A 16330-nucleotide genomic window follows, 5' to 3' on the forward strand; every position below is an offset into this window, starting at 1 on the left:
TATTTGTGAATGATTTTTTTTTTCTCATTCAGTATTTTCATCAAGATTTGCTTTCTAAAGGTACCGGTATGTGTATAAACAAATTGAAATTCTGATAATATGCCATTATTTTGATGAACATATATCTGAGATGATTGACACAGTCATTGAATTTTGATTGCAAGAGAACATGTTAAACATTACAATGCATATACTCTTTGGAAAAACTAAAGCCAAAGTCAAAAAAGCCAAACCATTATCCATCCTGATATTAGATATCACATCAAGTATGGGAGTTGTGGCTTAAGCAACTTTATGAACCATTTTCAGACTATCTTCAATATCGAGAAACTATATAACTCAGTTGAGTCTCTATTACACATTGACTCCAATCAGTCCTCATTTATAGGGAGCATGCTACTTACTTTATAGGGAGCATGCTACTTACTTGTCTGCTAGCAAAACTGATGCTTTGAATTTACAAAATCCAAGTTCAGTTATAGCTTTTTCCTTTAAGAGTTTGTGATAGTAGAACGGAGCAAGATGGAAAACCTGTTGAGAGCAAGATAATACTAATTGGGTTCCCATATGTGTGCTAATCACACATAATGTGGCTTGGGTTTGGCTTAGCATAATATGTGAACCCTGCCATGAATAAGAAGTACCTAATTATCTGAATAAGTCTGATAAGAGAGCCTCATTTATTCATGTATTCTGAGATCACAACCCCTCAAGCACAATATAGCAAAAGTCTCTGAACTAGAAAAGCTTTGTGATTCTATAGAATGGTGGGTGTGGGGGAAGCTTTCACTGCTTTTCTTTTAAATTTCCAATAACTAACCCCCTGGCTTTCCAAATCTTACTGAAAATACTACGTTAGAATCCCTTACGTACGTTGCCTGGGGAGGGTGGGACTTGAAGTTCAGCAACCTCTGAACAGTTGGTTATGTAAACACATTGCATCAATATTAGAAGCGACATTTTAAGACATAAAGGTCCATCTGGTTCCCTCAGTCACTGTTTCTAACATGAAAAACAGTCAGAAAAGAAATGAAACTGCCCTGAGGACCAAGAATCAAGGCTGAACAAAATTAGCAGTCGTGAAGCACTGCTCTATTGTACTTGCTCAAGCACCTTGGCTGTGCTTCTGCCACAGGGAGAGACTGTACTGTGCACAACTTCAAATAGAAATGTAAAGAGGCACAATGGGCAGGAACAAAGCAGGAGAAGAAAATTCAAAGTATCTTTGAGATCTGTGAACTAAAGCTATCTTTACTGGGACCTGGTTCACCAGTGGACAGATTTAGGCACAGAACCGTAAGAACTGAAGAAGAATTTTGCTACTTTAATGTAGCTCAAAGGTGAAATAAACTTTAGGTTTGATTCCCCGCCCCCCAACTCAGATCAAGAATGAAAGAAAAAGGCACTGTGACAGATGAGACTCTTACTGTTCAAGAGCATGAAGAACACAGCGAGTTGTACAGAAAAGAGCTGCAGTTAATTAATCCCATTACACTTGACAGACAGCTATAAATGGAAAAACGAATGAAGAGAGACAGACAGAAAGAAAGAGAGAGAGAGAGAGAAATTGTGAAAGAGAGAAATCTTCTCCAAAGATTCCACATGTACTTGTGAATTGATGAAATTATATTTCTAAATCATCTTGTCAGGTAGCCTAAACAAGGGGAGAAATCAAGTCTTGTTTCTGATTTTTATTCTATTACTTGCCGTATTTCTGTAGATATTCCATCAGTTGCTGTACCTTCCACAATGGTGAGGCCTGGAGTGTTGATCTAACCTCATCTTCTATAACTAATATATCATTAAGTTATCTTGCATGTTGACACCTCTGTTACACAGAGTTTCAATATATTTCTTTTACCTTCATTTGATCTTCTTTAAATAAGTTACTATATGTCCATTTAGCATATCAATTTAAAGGTGGAGCATTCTTCTGAGTTTGGAGATCTTTGGAAGACTGTTTCTCTAAGTCTGTTCCCATTTTTGATGTCTTTACAGATATCAGGGTGCTAACAAGGAAATAAACATTAAGAGTGGTCAACTTCTAAATGTTTTTTCTGTTATATTTCTAGTTTCTACGCCAACTACATCCAACTACATTTGGTTTCTACATCCAACTACATTTTCTCCTTACAATTTTCAACTTTGACTTTCCAGCCTACAATCACAAGCAGCACATCTTGCTTACATGCCCAATCCCTCGTCCGTTTGAATTTGACAATGAAACTTATTAACCTCCTCTTTTTCGGCATCACATAGGCATAGATCCTATTGATGGGTTAGCCATGAGGTCTAATGGAAAAATATATATAATTTAAAGTAAAATGTTGCTGCTGAACACCTGAACACATAAAGAACATCACCTTTTTTTCCTTTTCCTTTGGATACTTTTTTGTCTTTTTATAGAAAGGTAAACCATGCTTTGGTTTTGCATTGTTTAAGGGTGGCTTACAAGCAAGTGATATTTCTACATTGTATATCAGCAAGTGAAAATAGAAATTGACCTGTGTTAGATGGTACAGCAGCACTAGATAATAAATTTCAAAGGCAAAGCTCCCCCAGTTAGGCTAAGGGCAAGATTCTTATTATCCCAAGGTAGATTTCCGTGAACTGCCTGAGGTTTTAAAATGATTTTTTTTTCCAATATTCAGGTCTGTATAAAGCAGGAGCTTTTGTCTATGTTGTATTTTCTCACCGAAATTACAAGGAAAGGGTTACCTGTTTTTCTTGTGTGCTCAAAAGAGTTGTAAGGAAACATTACATGGCAGTAAAAGATCATAAATTGTACAATCATTAAGGGTATTTGTGCTAGAGGGCATTTGATTTACAGCACAATGCAAGACAATTGGGAGGGCCAGAGCTAACAAGAATTAGATGAATATATTTGGATCAAAGGGATAAATCTTGGGTTACTATAGCAACAATGCCAACAGCCTTACCATAAAGGCATCAAGCTTTTGAAATGCTAAGCAGGAAGGCTTCAATTGTTGATATTTTAATCTCTGGATTATCATTGTTTACCATTTGTGTTGTATGGTAATTTTTATCTTGTGTACTACCCAGAATCACTGAGTTGGGAGGCCTATACATTTGATTTATTACACACACACACAAATTCATGTCTAGAACTGTATCCTGCTGAAACCAAGTAGCAATGTAATTTACTTTTGGATATATAAAAATAGCTATTTATTTGGAGGGTACAGAGTGGCTTTTTCCAAAGGAGAGAAATAGAAGAACAGCAAAGGGCAATATGCTACACATTACATTTTCTGCATCCACATATTGTTTTAAAACTTTTGATTGTTTTAACCACTATATTTAAACTAGCCACAGTGGTCTCGGTCACTCACAATGGCTAAGCCACAATGTTAACCATGGTCTGCACACCATGTCTATGTTCCCATGGGCAACCAAACCTAACCCAATCGTATTGTAGATCACAACTCCTAGCATAGCCTGATGACAGCTACAAGCCCATGCATCTGGAAATCTCTGGATGAAGTAAGGCTGTTCTAACCGATGCTCCAAGCCCTGGCAGCGGCGCCATCTGTTCTCCTTTATTACCATGCCAGACTATTTGAAAGTGGCGCAGAACAGCTGCTCACAGAAAAACCTTTGTGGGATCCCAAGGGGCAATAAATTCAAACAGGACAAAAGAGGAGCATTTGCTCTTTTCCAGCCCCAATTTCATCCCTTTCCCTACACCACTTCTCCAGAATGGACCTTAAGTGTGATGGCAGCATGTTTACTTCTGTTTGAGCAAGATGTATTTCTTCCCGTATTGCCATTTGAAGGCATATCCATCACACTCCACACATGCTACTGGATCTAAGCAGGGGTTTGTTAAGAAGTAAGAATGGTACAAACCTTGATTTATGGGAACCTAGGACATAAATAATTATACCACTCAGCTCCCTGTCAGAACTTTAGCCTCTACTTCAATGCATTCATATTCTGGCAAGTATAATGAGAGACATGTTTAGTTGCTTCTTCTACTAAATTGATGCTCTAATCTTTAAAAGAATTGTATAACATGAACTGTTGTTGCAAGTACCAGCAAGATACAGGAGATGGAAAGGACTCGTGGGGTGATTTTTTGGGGGAGGGGGGGAAGCTTCTTTTAATGAGGGATCCTGGGAATTAGAGATCAGTAACGTCTGAAAAACCTCATTGCGCCAACCAGAGGTGGTATTCAGCAGGTTCTGACCAGATCTAGAGAACCGGTAGCAGGAATTTTGAGTGGTTCGGAGAACCGGCAAATACCACCTCTGACTGGCCCCCGCCCCCATCTACTCTGCCTCCCGAGTCCCAGCTGTTCGGCTGGGTCTTCTTTTGTTGCCCTGCACAGGAAAAGCTGGAAAACAGGTTAGTGGGGTGGGAAGGGAATGGGATTTTACAGTGTCCTTTCCCTGCCATGCCCACCAAGCCTCGCCATGCCCACAGAACCAGAAGTAAAAACATGTTGAATCCCACCACTGGCACCAACCCGTGCTTTTAATATTAACTATCAACTTTGTATTAACTCTCCCTCTGCATGGCTTGAATGCTGACAGAATATAAAATAATAAACATTCTAATATCAGGGGTCTCCAACCTTAGCAACTTTAAGCCCAAAGGACTTCAACTCCCAGAATTCCCCAGCCAGCTGGCTGGGGAATTCTGGGAATTGAAGTCCTCCGGGCTTAAAGTTGCTAAGGTTGGAGACCTGTTAATTTAATTGATGTTTGTTGCCTCCCCCTCAAGACTTCTAAATGGAGCATCTAGATTATTTTCATACTCATTTTGCCACCTGCTTTGTGCAGCTACGCAGGGCAATGAATGCTTGAAGTGTTACTCAGGGGTGGGATTCTACCTGCTTGGATCAGTTCTATAGAACCGGTTGTTATGATTCTGCCCAGTTTGGAGAACTGGCAAATTGTGCCACTGGCTGGCCCCTCCCCACCCCACCCACTCACTCCTTACCTGGTATGCGCGCCATCAAAATTGCCTAAATTGCTATTCCCCCTCCCCCGCTGCAACCATCAGCTGTTCTGCTGTGCCAGGGGATTTAGATTAGCTAGAAAGCAGTTGAATTTCTTGCTTTTTAGCTAATCAAAAAGCAGAGCTGAACCTTCCTTAGGACTGGAGCTTCTAGTTTTCAGTGCAGACTCAGGTAGCAGATTGCAGATAGATAGATCTCTAAGGGAATCTGTGATTCTGTGAGCAACTCAATCTGCCTGCCTGCTTTGGGGTAAAAGTTGCTCTTTTTTAATAAAAAAAATCAATATTTACATAAATACTTACAATATTTACATACAAGCCATGCCCAGCCAGTCACGTGACCACCAAGCCACACCCACAAATTAGGCCATGCCCACAGAACCGGTTGTTAAGAAATTGGAATCCCACCCCCGGTGTTACTGTACTATAGTTTGTCCTCGACTTACAACAGTTCATTTAGTGACTGTTCAAAGGGACAACGGCACTGAAAAAGGGGACTTATGACCATTTTTCACACTTACAACCGCAGCAGCATCCAATCAAAATTCCAATCGTTGGCAACTGGTTCATATTTATGATGCTTACTCAGTCCAGAATTATTATGTATTTATTTGATTTCTTTAACTGCCCATCACAAGTGACTCTGGGTGATGTACATCATTATTTATTAGAAACTAATCATTGTTAGTTTCAGAAGAGAAGCCAAAGGAAAGGCTGGATGGACATATCACCTAAAGGCCTTGTGTGGCATAGCCTGCTTTTCTCACTGCAAGATAAACACTAATGTATGTTCGTGAGTGTGGGTGTGGGTGTGGGTGTCAAAAAAGATTGAACATTCAGATATTTTGTCCTGGCATTGTAAGAAACTTGGGAGCTCTTTAACTTTAAATGGTTATTAGATTAGTTTGGGTTTCATATTATATCCATGTAAGTCAATATAATTGTGGAAACAACAGTAATAGTTAAAGATGTAAATGTGATGTTCAACAATAGTCCTAAAATATGGATTTTTGTTTAATATGGCTACTCAATTCAAATGAAGTGACTCTGGATGGTAGGTAGAAGAGGAAAGTCAACAAGGAATAAAGAATGTCTTGAAAAGCCTCTATATTAAGCTTTCACTGCCCTGCATAGCTTCATAAAGCAGATGACAAAATAAGAGAATGGAAATAATCTGGATGTCCTGTTTATAAATCTCTGTGGGGGAGATTACATCAGCCAGGATGATTAATTTAGTAATCATTTTACATTCTGCCAGCAACAATTCCATTCGGGGGGGACAGTTGATAATACACGATACATAACATTAAAATAGGCACTATATGGTCCTAAACTCAAAGAAACAAAGGAAACCAATAAAAAACAAAACAAAAATATAATATCCATTTAGTTTCAATGTGAAATCGCCATAAACCCAACCTAAGCCAAAAAATAAATAAATTAATCCATTTAAAAGACAATTAATACAGTAAACTATAACATGGCGACCAGATTAAAATATGCTACTGCTCAACCATCTGGGACTTCACTCATCCAGATCCCACAACCTGGGAAAACAGCCAGGTCTTGACTGGCTTTCTAAAGACCACAGGTTCAAGGGTGACCTTATGGGGTGGGGGTGGGGGGGTCAGGTTGTCCCAAATACCAAACACACACAAGTTTTAATTGTAGATAGATAAAAAAACATGTAAGGGAAGCCAACAAACTGTTTCCATGGATGCAGCCTTCCTGTGAATGAAATTTTGCCTGCCTGTAACAGAATTTCTTCTATAAAATAATGCTGCCTTTTTTGTAGCATGGTGCCCTCTGGGTATGTTAAAACTTCAGCTCTTACAATTCTCAACTATTGTGTGTTTCTCACACTGACTAGGTATGTTGGAAAATGAAAACATATCTGGACAAAAGGAGATTGAACTAGAAAACTCTACGACAGTTTGACTTCAAGTGCCCCACCAGATTTTATTTATACTGCACCTATGCAAGAATGCATCCACTTGAACTTACAATATTCTGCCCAGCTAGAACATCATATTTTAAGAAACACTTCCTTTTTCAATGTAAGGCTTCTCTTGATCTTTAATTTAAGGATATTTAAGGACCACTCTTCAATAAAATGTAAATTTGACTTAACATTTAAATTGAATTAAAGTTATGTTAGTCAATGAGGCTTACATGATTTGCTTTTGATTGCTTAATAACTTGTTCCTGCATCAGAATGCAGTTTCCAGCAGGTAATATGCACTTCAGTTTAGTTTAATAAAAATATTTCAAAGAGACTTCCTTTTTACAAAAGGTATCATATAGCATATAGTCTCATGGTACAGCCTCATGACCCAGAAAATGCTGTTTGTTTAGAAGGGTAGATGTTTTTGATACATCTGTCAAATTTTCAAGTGAATTTTGTTTGCAACGTTATCCGTTTCATAATAGCCATTTTTAATACCATAGCACGATCCTTATCTTTAAATCCAGGGCAAGATCGTATTATCCTGCCATATCCATATACAGATGCCAGTGGGACTGGCAGCTGGAGATTACTTTCACACTGGCAGCAGGAGCAGCATATCTTGCTTCCACATAACCCAACCAGCCCCGTTTCCCACTGCTTCAGTGCTAGTTCTTTCTCACCTCACTTCCAGCATCTGCTGCCTAAATCATTGCCTTATTTAAAAATAGGGTCTGCCCTGGAGCTTTTAAAGCAACTATCTTCTAAACCAGACTTAAAAGATACCACTTGCATAGCGAGATGTTCTGATTTTAACAGCTAAGCAGAGAATAAATGTTATTTATTTCTGCACAGAAAAATTCTCATGGGATTAGACATCATTAAAGCTATTCCACAATTAATAAAATGTGCTTGCTTGTTGAGCAGGGATATTACAAACACACTGATTCCAAAGCATGTTAGTATAGTTCGTTATTAGCACCAACTGAGGAATCCTTGACATATAGGTGCATCAATTATACACTGTTGAGCTGATGAATGTATATTATTAATCTACAGGATTTTCATAGACCTTTCCCTACAGTGTTATACTTATCTTTTATCCAGAAACATCCTTTTATTATGCAAATACACTATATTTAGAACAAATTTGAATGCAGCAAGATGTTTTAAAGTTGACCCAATAAGCATAATTACTTGCATACATCATTACTGATAATATACATAAGGCTTACTCTTTTCATTGTGAATCTTGAAAAATGTAACTATGAAGACTTGGATCTTTCCCCAAATATTGAAGCCAGGACGCTAATTATGAGAGCTCTGGCATTGGTCCACGTGATTGGTGATTATGGACCTTCACTTGTTTTGTTTTCATTTAGTTTTAATGGAAAGTTTTTTCCTTTGTTTGTTGCCCAGAATTTCTTTGGAGAGACAGATAGCCATATTAAAAGGATTAATACATAAATAAATAACGGTCAATGAAAGGGACTGTATAACTTTCTACACATTTGCAATTTTATTGGAACAAGTTTTTCCACATGCTTTCATGTCATGAATCAGAACTTCAGTTTTGTTATTAAAATGTTACAAGGCCTAGAGTTTCCAACAGTAAGGATAAATAAAGTGCACCACATGGGCCGGATAAACTCTTTTCAAATATGGACACATATAAGAGACCAAAAGTTCAATTGCAGAGTGACATTCAAATTAAGACTCAGATATATCAATATGATAATACTTCATTTGAACTTGAGGAAACTGAAAAGGCCCTTGAGGGGAAAATAATTCTTATAATATAAAATGTGCGTATCTTGATTGTATTCCATGAAAACAGTATTTTATTCAACGGAGGAAAGGAAACATATTTTGTTACAGATAGTTGAAATATTTTTTTGTATACGTATAACAAGAGCATTTGAAAAAGTTCTATGAAGTATATGCCCGAGTTTTTGTGCTCCACAAAATAATTTAAAAAAAAAAAATCTCCCAATTCTGACAATAGGCAGCAAAACAGAAATCCCCACCAAATCCCAAATAAAAAAAAGACAATTCATTTTTTAACTAGGGTGGCCTGCAGTTCTGCCTCAAAGGCCATCTTGTCAAAGGTACGCATGTTCATCTCTTCCCTGACTTTCTCCCTCACGTGGAATGATGCCCGAGCCACAGACTTCGCACTTTCCAAGACAGTTTTTTTCTCCTTACAAATCTGTTCACTTCGCTCCAACTTCTTCTCAATAGACAACAGGATCTCCCTCCGGCGGATATCTTCACACTCCTCGACTTTCCTCTTGTTTACTTTCTGAATCTTCTCCTTTTCCAGGCGGTTCTGCACCACCTTTCGTGCTTTCTGCTGGACAACTTCCTCGGCCACCTGAGCAGCATGTTGGAGCTTCCTTTCAGATGCTTGTGCCAAAGCTCTTAAGTGCGCCTTCTGCTCCTGGTCTTTGCGTTCCGCTGCTAGCTTGGCCCTCTGGATCTGCAGGTCTTCCCGCTTGGCTCTCTCTCTCAGTTCCTGGTTCCTCTTCTCAATGAGATGCTCATAGTTCTCTTGAGCTTTGCTCAGGCTCCCTTCCATGGCTGCTCTAAGCACTGCCCGCTCTTCGGCCTCCTGCTTCGCCAGTCCCTTGAGAATGGCCTCGTGTTTCTGCTTGTCGGCTTGATTGAGCAGCTTCTTCTCTTTCTGAATCAGCTGTTCCTTCACAAGCTTCTTCTGGGCTGCCAAGGTGAGCTTTTCTTGCAGCAGCTGCACCTCTCGCACCTGGACTTCTTTCTTGTTGGCTTCCTGAGCCTTCAGGTTGTGTTCTTGGTGGCGTTTCCTCTTCTTGTCCTCCAGAGCAGCCTTCTCCAGCCTCTCTCTCTTCAGGCGCTCCTGCTTCTCCAGGTGTTCCCGCGACTTCTCATCCTCCACCAAGGTCTGCCTTTGCTTCATCTGGACAGCCTCCTCCCAGGTATGGGTCAGCCTGCCACGTCGCTTCTCCAGCCGGGTTTCCCACATCCGGCGGCCCTGCTGCAAAGCCCGCTGCTTCTCCCGCTCCTCCTGCTCCCTCCTCTGCTCCACCACCCTCCTCTGCACATCCCATTGGAGGTGGGCGCTGTGCCGCTGCTCCTTCCACAGGTTCTCCTCTTGGTGCTTGGCTATCATCAGGGCGGCAATTTTACGGTCCCTGTCGGACACCTCCTTGAAGCCTTTCTTCTGCTTCACTTCCCTGACAATCCTCTCCACTTTCTGGGTGGTTTGCGGGGAGTGGCTCAGGTCACTCAGGCTGAAACTGCGCCCCACCAGGGAGGTCATGGTGGCCACGCTCTTAGTCCTAGGCAGCTCCTGGGTCCATTTGTCCCGGCTACTGTCCCCACTGTAGGAAGAAGAGGCGCCCGAGTCAGAGGAGGTCTTGGTGGAGAAGCCCTCTCTCCTCTTTTGCAGGGAGTCCAGGGAGTGGCTCTTCTTGGTCTTGGGGCCACTCAGAGGGGGAGGCGGGGCCCCTCCTGCCGTTTTCCTCTTACTAGCCGAAGGGCAGCTCCCCTCAGGCAGGCTGCTTTTAAAGGCCGTCCTGGAGGCCGGGGAGGAAGGCAGGCTTCCGGTCAGGCCAGGCGTGAAAAGCCTCCGCTTCTCCTCTCGGATTATCCTCTCCCTCTCCTCCCGGCACTGCTGCAGCTTCCTCTGCCGATCCATCTCGTAGGCCTCATAGAGGCCGGCGGCGACGCGCATAGACCTGCCGGGGGCCTCCTTGATCAGCTCGCTGAGCGGCCGGGTCAGCAGCTCCACCGGCTTGACGGCACTTCGAGCGCAGGCTTCCAGGGAGCGGGGACTGGTGAGCACGTAGCGGCTGCCTTCGGCTTCCGCACAGTCGAAGTTGTAGAGATCCAGGTGCAGCATCGGCGACTCTGGGCGACTTTTCTCCGGCTCTCCCGTTCGAGGAGGCGCCGCCGCCGGAGGGGGGCCGGCGGGCGGCTGAACGGCAGCCCGAGTCGTCGCGGCTGCCGCAGACTCTTCTCCCCCCGCGGCGGCACCCCCGGGATCGGGGCATGTTTCCTTGCCAGGATCCGCTGCCGGATCCACCATGCCTGGCTCCCTCCAGAATCTGCAATAAAAAAGTAGACCGTTACAAAGAAGAGGCAAAAAAAGGAGCGAGTGGTTTTGGCTTTTTTTTGGGGGGGGGGGTCCCCGCCGCAAAAAATAAAAATAAATAAATAAATAAATAAATAAATCCCCGTTGCGGTCTGCCTCTCCGTGCCCCGCAAAAGGCGAGAGAAGCGTCGCCGCAAAAGGAAATCAGGGCCGCCGGGATGGTTGCTGCAGCGGCGGCGAAAAGTGGAAGCTCTCCGTTAAGTCCTAAAGGGGCGCCAAGCGCAGGCCGAGCAGGTTGCACATCTCAGCCTCCGCCCCCCTCGGCCCCCACTCACCCTTTGCCATTCACTGTCCTGGGCGTCATGATTGGCTGCGTCGGAAGTTCTAAGCCCTCCTCCCCATCATAGGCCCCCGAGTTGGGGGCGGGGAAAGAACCCCACCTTTCTTTTCTCTCTCTCTCTCTCTCCCTCCCTCCTTCTCCCCCCCCAATATTGTTGTCTTGCAGATTTAAGTTCTAGTAGGGTGGCTGGGCGGAAACGGCATCAGGAACCCCGAACACCTTCCCGAAAGCCCTCGTGGGGGGGCGCGCGGTGGGGGTTCCCGTGCCACCTTTTCCGAATTCTGGGTCCATCCAAGAGCCCCCCTCGCTACAGCTTGCCCCCCTCCCCCCCCCCATGCCTCTCCCTGGCATCGGCGATGCGGGGAATCCGTGCCTCAGAAACGCCCCAATCTGGTGAAGGGAACCCGGGGCCGAAAACAGAGGTTTCCCCGAGGTTCCCCCCCCCCCTCCTCCCCTACTCACCCCTGTGGTCCCGGGAAGCATGCTTCAAATAGGAGTTCTACGCGGGCGAAGCTGAGGGGAGTGGGGCGGGGGGTGGGCGGCGGTACTGTAGTTCACGAACCTTTTCTGTCGCGGGTATTGACTGCCTTGGTCCTCTGGGGCGAGAGTTGGAGGAAGCCAGCAGAGCCGTCAGGGAGCAGAGCCGCAATTTTGGCAGGTCAGTTCTGGTATCCTGTGGTAACAGCAACGGAGGTGGCGGCGGCGGCGGCTTCTTCTACATGGCGTCCGGCAAACCCCGCGCAGTGTCTCTCCTGCAGCAGCCCCATGGAAGGTCGCCGTTTGCTGGGGATTTGGTTCCTCGGTCCCAAGCATTGCAAAAAGCCCATCCTGGGCTGAAATTGGCGGAGGTCAGCGACGTCCCATCTCCGCCCAGAAGACCCACCTCCGTCTCGCGGCTTACCTCGCAGCTCCTCCTGCTGACAATGTGAAGATGTGAAGTGGTTGGTTTTCCAAGGGAGGAGAAAAAGCGAGGGGGGGGGGAACCGAACAAGCCACAAGCCCCCCCCCCCCAATCTACTGCTTCCCGCAACATTGTGGGGGCCAGGGAGGAGAAGGTGGGGGGGAAAGGAGGGGTGTGAATAAAGAACAGAATGCTGAGCTTGGAGAAGGTTGGTGGTTTTTTTAGTGGAAAGGAGGGTGTTCAGCACAGAGAGGATGCATCACATCACCAGCAAATGAAACCTCTTCCCAAGGTTCCCCTATCCCTGGTTTTGCTGATGCATACCTTCCTCAAAACGCAGAAATGAACATTTCCCCCCCACCTCAGTAACCCTTAGGACCAATTAATATTGCTTCTCTGTACTGCAGATGAGAATAAACAGGTTGCCCGAGGCCCCTCCAAATGAGTGGGATTTAAAGGGATTTTGCAAGTCATAAACTTGCCATTGTGCTCCCTCCTGTGTCAAGCACAGATCCAGAGATGAAGCTCTGATTGTGTCTGCGTATGACACCAAGCGGTGTTTGATTAAACATGGTTTACTGAATAAGCAAGAATTGAGTGGGGTTCCCACGTGCTGCTGTTGTAAATGATGAAGTACAAAGTACAGTGAGTGAGTTCATACAACATGGTAAGTCAAAATGAAGGAAAGTTTGTGTGATGTATAAACTTAATTTTGGGGCGAGGGAGACCTAGCCAATCTGTGGCCTACAAGCAGAGAGTGCACCAGAGCTCCCCTTCTTTGATATTAAGTGGTACTTTCCGGTTCTGCTTATGTCCATCTTCTGGAAATAATCGATGCTTTTATCCCAGCATGCAGCTCAGTTGTTCAGAAAAAGACAGGGGGGTAACTGGGGTGTGTTGCTAGGGGGTTGCGCAGGGGTTCAGGAGAGCTCCTAGCTAAGATTCTGTGCAGTTTGGAGAACCTGCAAATCCTACTCCTGACTGGCCTCACCCACCCTATCCCCCCCAGGAGTCCCATGCAGCCCGCTTGGGATGTAGGTAAGTGCAGGTGCATGTAAGTTTTGGGGAGGGCGAATAACGGGCCTCCCAGAAGTTCGGGAAGACCGGAAATGGCGCCGCTTCCAGCTTCCAGAGCGCCTCCGGAGGCCATTTTCAACCTCCCAGAGGCTCGAGAAAAACCGCGGAACACCTCCCCGCCTTTGCAGGAGGCTGATTAGGCCACGCCCACCATGGCCACACCCACCCAGCCATGCTCACCCAGAGACCCCATTGCTAAAATTTTTGAAGCCCACCCCTGGGGGTAACCATCCTAGAGAGACCATAGAAAGCCATAGAAACCTATGGGAAGAAAGAACCCCCACTGAAGATATACTGTATTTATATAGGAGGATCTATGAAACAAATATGCTAATACAGTAATACTAACATTTGGACATCCCATCGGCAGCCTGGTGAGGCATGAAACCATCTACCTATGGCAGGTCCAAGTTAAAACCTGCATTTTCCTGTGAGCCGTGAGCAACCTTTAGGTTACACACAAGTGGTATGAGTGTTGCTAGCTATAGGAGCTGCTTAGATTTGGGGGAAATGCATTCAGCAGGCATCTCCTTTATGGAATCCCAGTACCTCGGTGGGCTCATCTGGTATTATTATAAAATATTGGCTCATTCTCAATCAAGCTATACTTTTGCTTCCCTGGTGCTCTAAACTAGGTGGCAGCTGGATCTCCTAGAATCCTTCCAGAATGCACAAATCCAAAAGAATTGGCTTTGGTTTGGAGGGATTAAAGGGATATAAAATACCATTTTCAGCCCATTTCGGATCCAGGCTCCATGCATATTTATAGCATGACCTTCACCTCACACAAAAAGTTGAAGTTGGCTCTTGACCCTCCATGAAAAGGAATATCTGGATCTAGGGGTGGCAGATGATGCATCTGAAATCTGAAGTGCTCTTGAGGCCCTACTGGGATCTGTTCCTTGGCAGTTTAGTTCATGAATCTGACTTTGATCAAAGGAAACACTGAGATGAAAAGGAAGTCGCCCTTGCAGAACTAGAAGCTCAAACCTTATCCTCCACTTTCTTGAACTTGTCTGGGAAAACCGTGAAATGTAATTGGGAGGCTTCTGCCAGCAGATCCAACGGTGAGGAATGCTGAGAAAGGAAAGGCAGCTGTATCCAAGGACCACAATCCAGGGGACTTGAGATAAAACAGCTTTTAAAGAATCCTCTGGGGCATCCCATACACTCTCTTGAGTACACTTCTATACAGCCACTAGGCTGGGCCTTTTTCTGCAAAAACGTTGCCATATTAATATCCCCATTTGCTGCTCTTTGGGGCTTGGGGGAATGAAATAAGAGGAGCACAGAAAGGCCACCCAGCTGCCTAACAAAGGAATTGGGGGGTGGGGTGGGGTAATAACTCTTTTGTAATGAGAGGGGGAAAAACCCACTGATGGGGCAGAACAGCAGTAAAGCCACATCTCCTTCCCAATGAAGGACCTCTGGTAAAACACTTACGTGCCTTACTTTCAAAAAGGAGGGGGAAATCTCAGTGGGAAGAGGGAAATCTAAGGACTTTTAGCCAATAGGAACCTGCCTGTCCTTTAGCTCCATTTTTTATACACTAATTTTATTAAAAGCTGCAATTAAAAAGATAAAAACTAATACAAACTAAAAGAATAAAAAATTTAAAAAGTGCAAAAAAGAAAAAACACAGAGAAAATAAGAATGTAAGAAAGACAAAAAAATGCATAAAGTAGTGACTTCCTCTTTATCATAAGTATAAACCATTTTAATATCACTTTCTCTTCAAATAAAACAATCTCTTCTTTCCATATCCCATCTTTTATATATAAACAAATTCCTAAACCCTGATCAGCAAAGGTCTATTAATGGACATCTATGAAAATAACATTATTTATATTTATTAATTTCACTAGTAAAACTGATCTTTATTCCCTTCAAATAATCTCCTAGAACTTGATTTTTTTTTAATTACAAAATTCTACAAAGCTTTGATAAGTTTCTTTTGTAAATTCAATACAGGAAAAGTAGTAAAAGCAGACACTTTTAAAATTAACTTTTGGGCCCATTGTTAAAAATATCCTTCAGTATGTCCAGTGTTAAAATGCTTTACTTCATTCTGCATTAAAAGTCAAATGTAAATGCGCCTTTCCTTAACTGCAACCTTTAATTTCTTTTGGTTCCTTTTAGTGTCCAAACTTCACAGTCTCATCCTACCATTTTGAAAAAAAATCAAAACAAAGCATCTTCCCACAAGAAGATTTCTTACAGTTAGTTCCAAGATCTTATTTCAAATCCTTCTGGACACTTAGCCCATTTGTAACTTTTCAGAAGCAAAGTTCAAATCACCCTTTGTTGTTTATTCCCATTTTTAAAAAAGTCTTTAAACTCAGTATTTAATTTTTTTTTCTATTAACTATTGCAGGAAACTCATCCAGAGCTCTAAGGATTCCTAATTGGCAAATATCTGGAGCCCTGTGGGTTATCTCAAATTGTTTCCTTGTCCAGAGAGGAATTATGAAGAAATGGTCACACTTGGACTACTGCAATATGCTCTACACCAGGGGCAGCCAACCTTTTACCTACTGCTCACTTTTGTATCTCTGTTAGTAATAAAATTTTCTAACTGCCCATCGGTTTCACAGTAATGGTGATTTATAAAGTAGGGGGCAAAACCTACTGCCCACCATGAAAGCTGGAGCGCCCACTAGTGGGTGTTAGGGACCAGATTGACTACCATTGCTCCACACCCTTGAAGAGCATTTGGAAGTTTCAACTTTTGGAAGTTGGGTAGTGCGGGCAGTCTTTGGGACCCCTAAAGTGGCCCATGTTACACCATTGTTCCACAAGTTTCTAGGTGCAATTCAAGGTGTTGGTTATTAGCTTTAAAGTCCTTCATGGCGTGGGTCTAACTTATTTGAGATCCATCTCACCTCAATGGGACTGGTCCACCCTACCCATCCGTCAGAGGAGGCATGCTGTGGATCCCATCAGTCAAGGAATTCCAGATGGGGGTCCAGAAGAGAGGTGGAGCTCTTGCCTCACAATCAGGAGGCTGTGAGTTCA

The 16330-nt window shown here is 43.5% G+C and overlaps 1 protein-coding gene across 2 annotated transcripts; it reads right to left on the reverse strand.

The window, feature by feature from the left end:
• Positions 1 to 8420: 8420 nt before the first annotated feature.
• Positions 8421 to 12983, reverse strand: CCDC177 (coiled-coil domain containing 177). 2 transcript variants are annotated; one of them, XM_026708873.2, is made up of 3 exons: positions 12563 to 12983; positions 11900 to 12254; positions 8421 to 11010 (listed from the first exon to the last, which is right to left on the reverse strand). In XM_026708873.2, the coding sequence occupies exon 3, from the start codon at positions 10989 to 10991 to the stop codon at positions 8982 to 8984; it is 2010 nt and encodes a 669-aa protein (XP_026564658.1). In that variant the 5' UTR covers positions 10992 to 11010; positions 11900 to 12254; positions 12563 to 12983; the 3' UTR covers positions 8421 to 8981. The 2 variants fall into 2 exon arrangements, with proteins under 2 accessions (XP_026564658.1, XP_087777841.1); XM_087921715.1 differs by lacking the exons at positions 11900 to 12254; positions 12563 to 12983 and adding an exon at positions 11800 to 11869.
• Between the last annotated feature and the right edge of the window lie 3347 nt (positions 12984 to 16330).

Source organism: Pseudonaja textilis, chromosome 1 (assembly GCF_049901715.1).
Source record: "Pseudonaja textilis isolate UNSWEBS1 chromosome 1, rPseTex1.2, whole genome shotgun sequence".
NCBI lineage: Eukaryota > Metazoa > Chordata > Lepidosauria > Squamata > Elapidae > Pseudonaja > Pseudonaja textilis.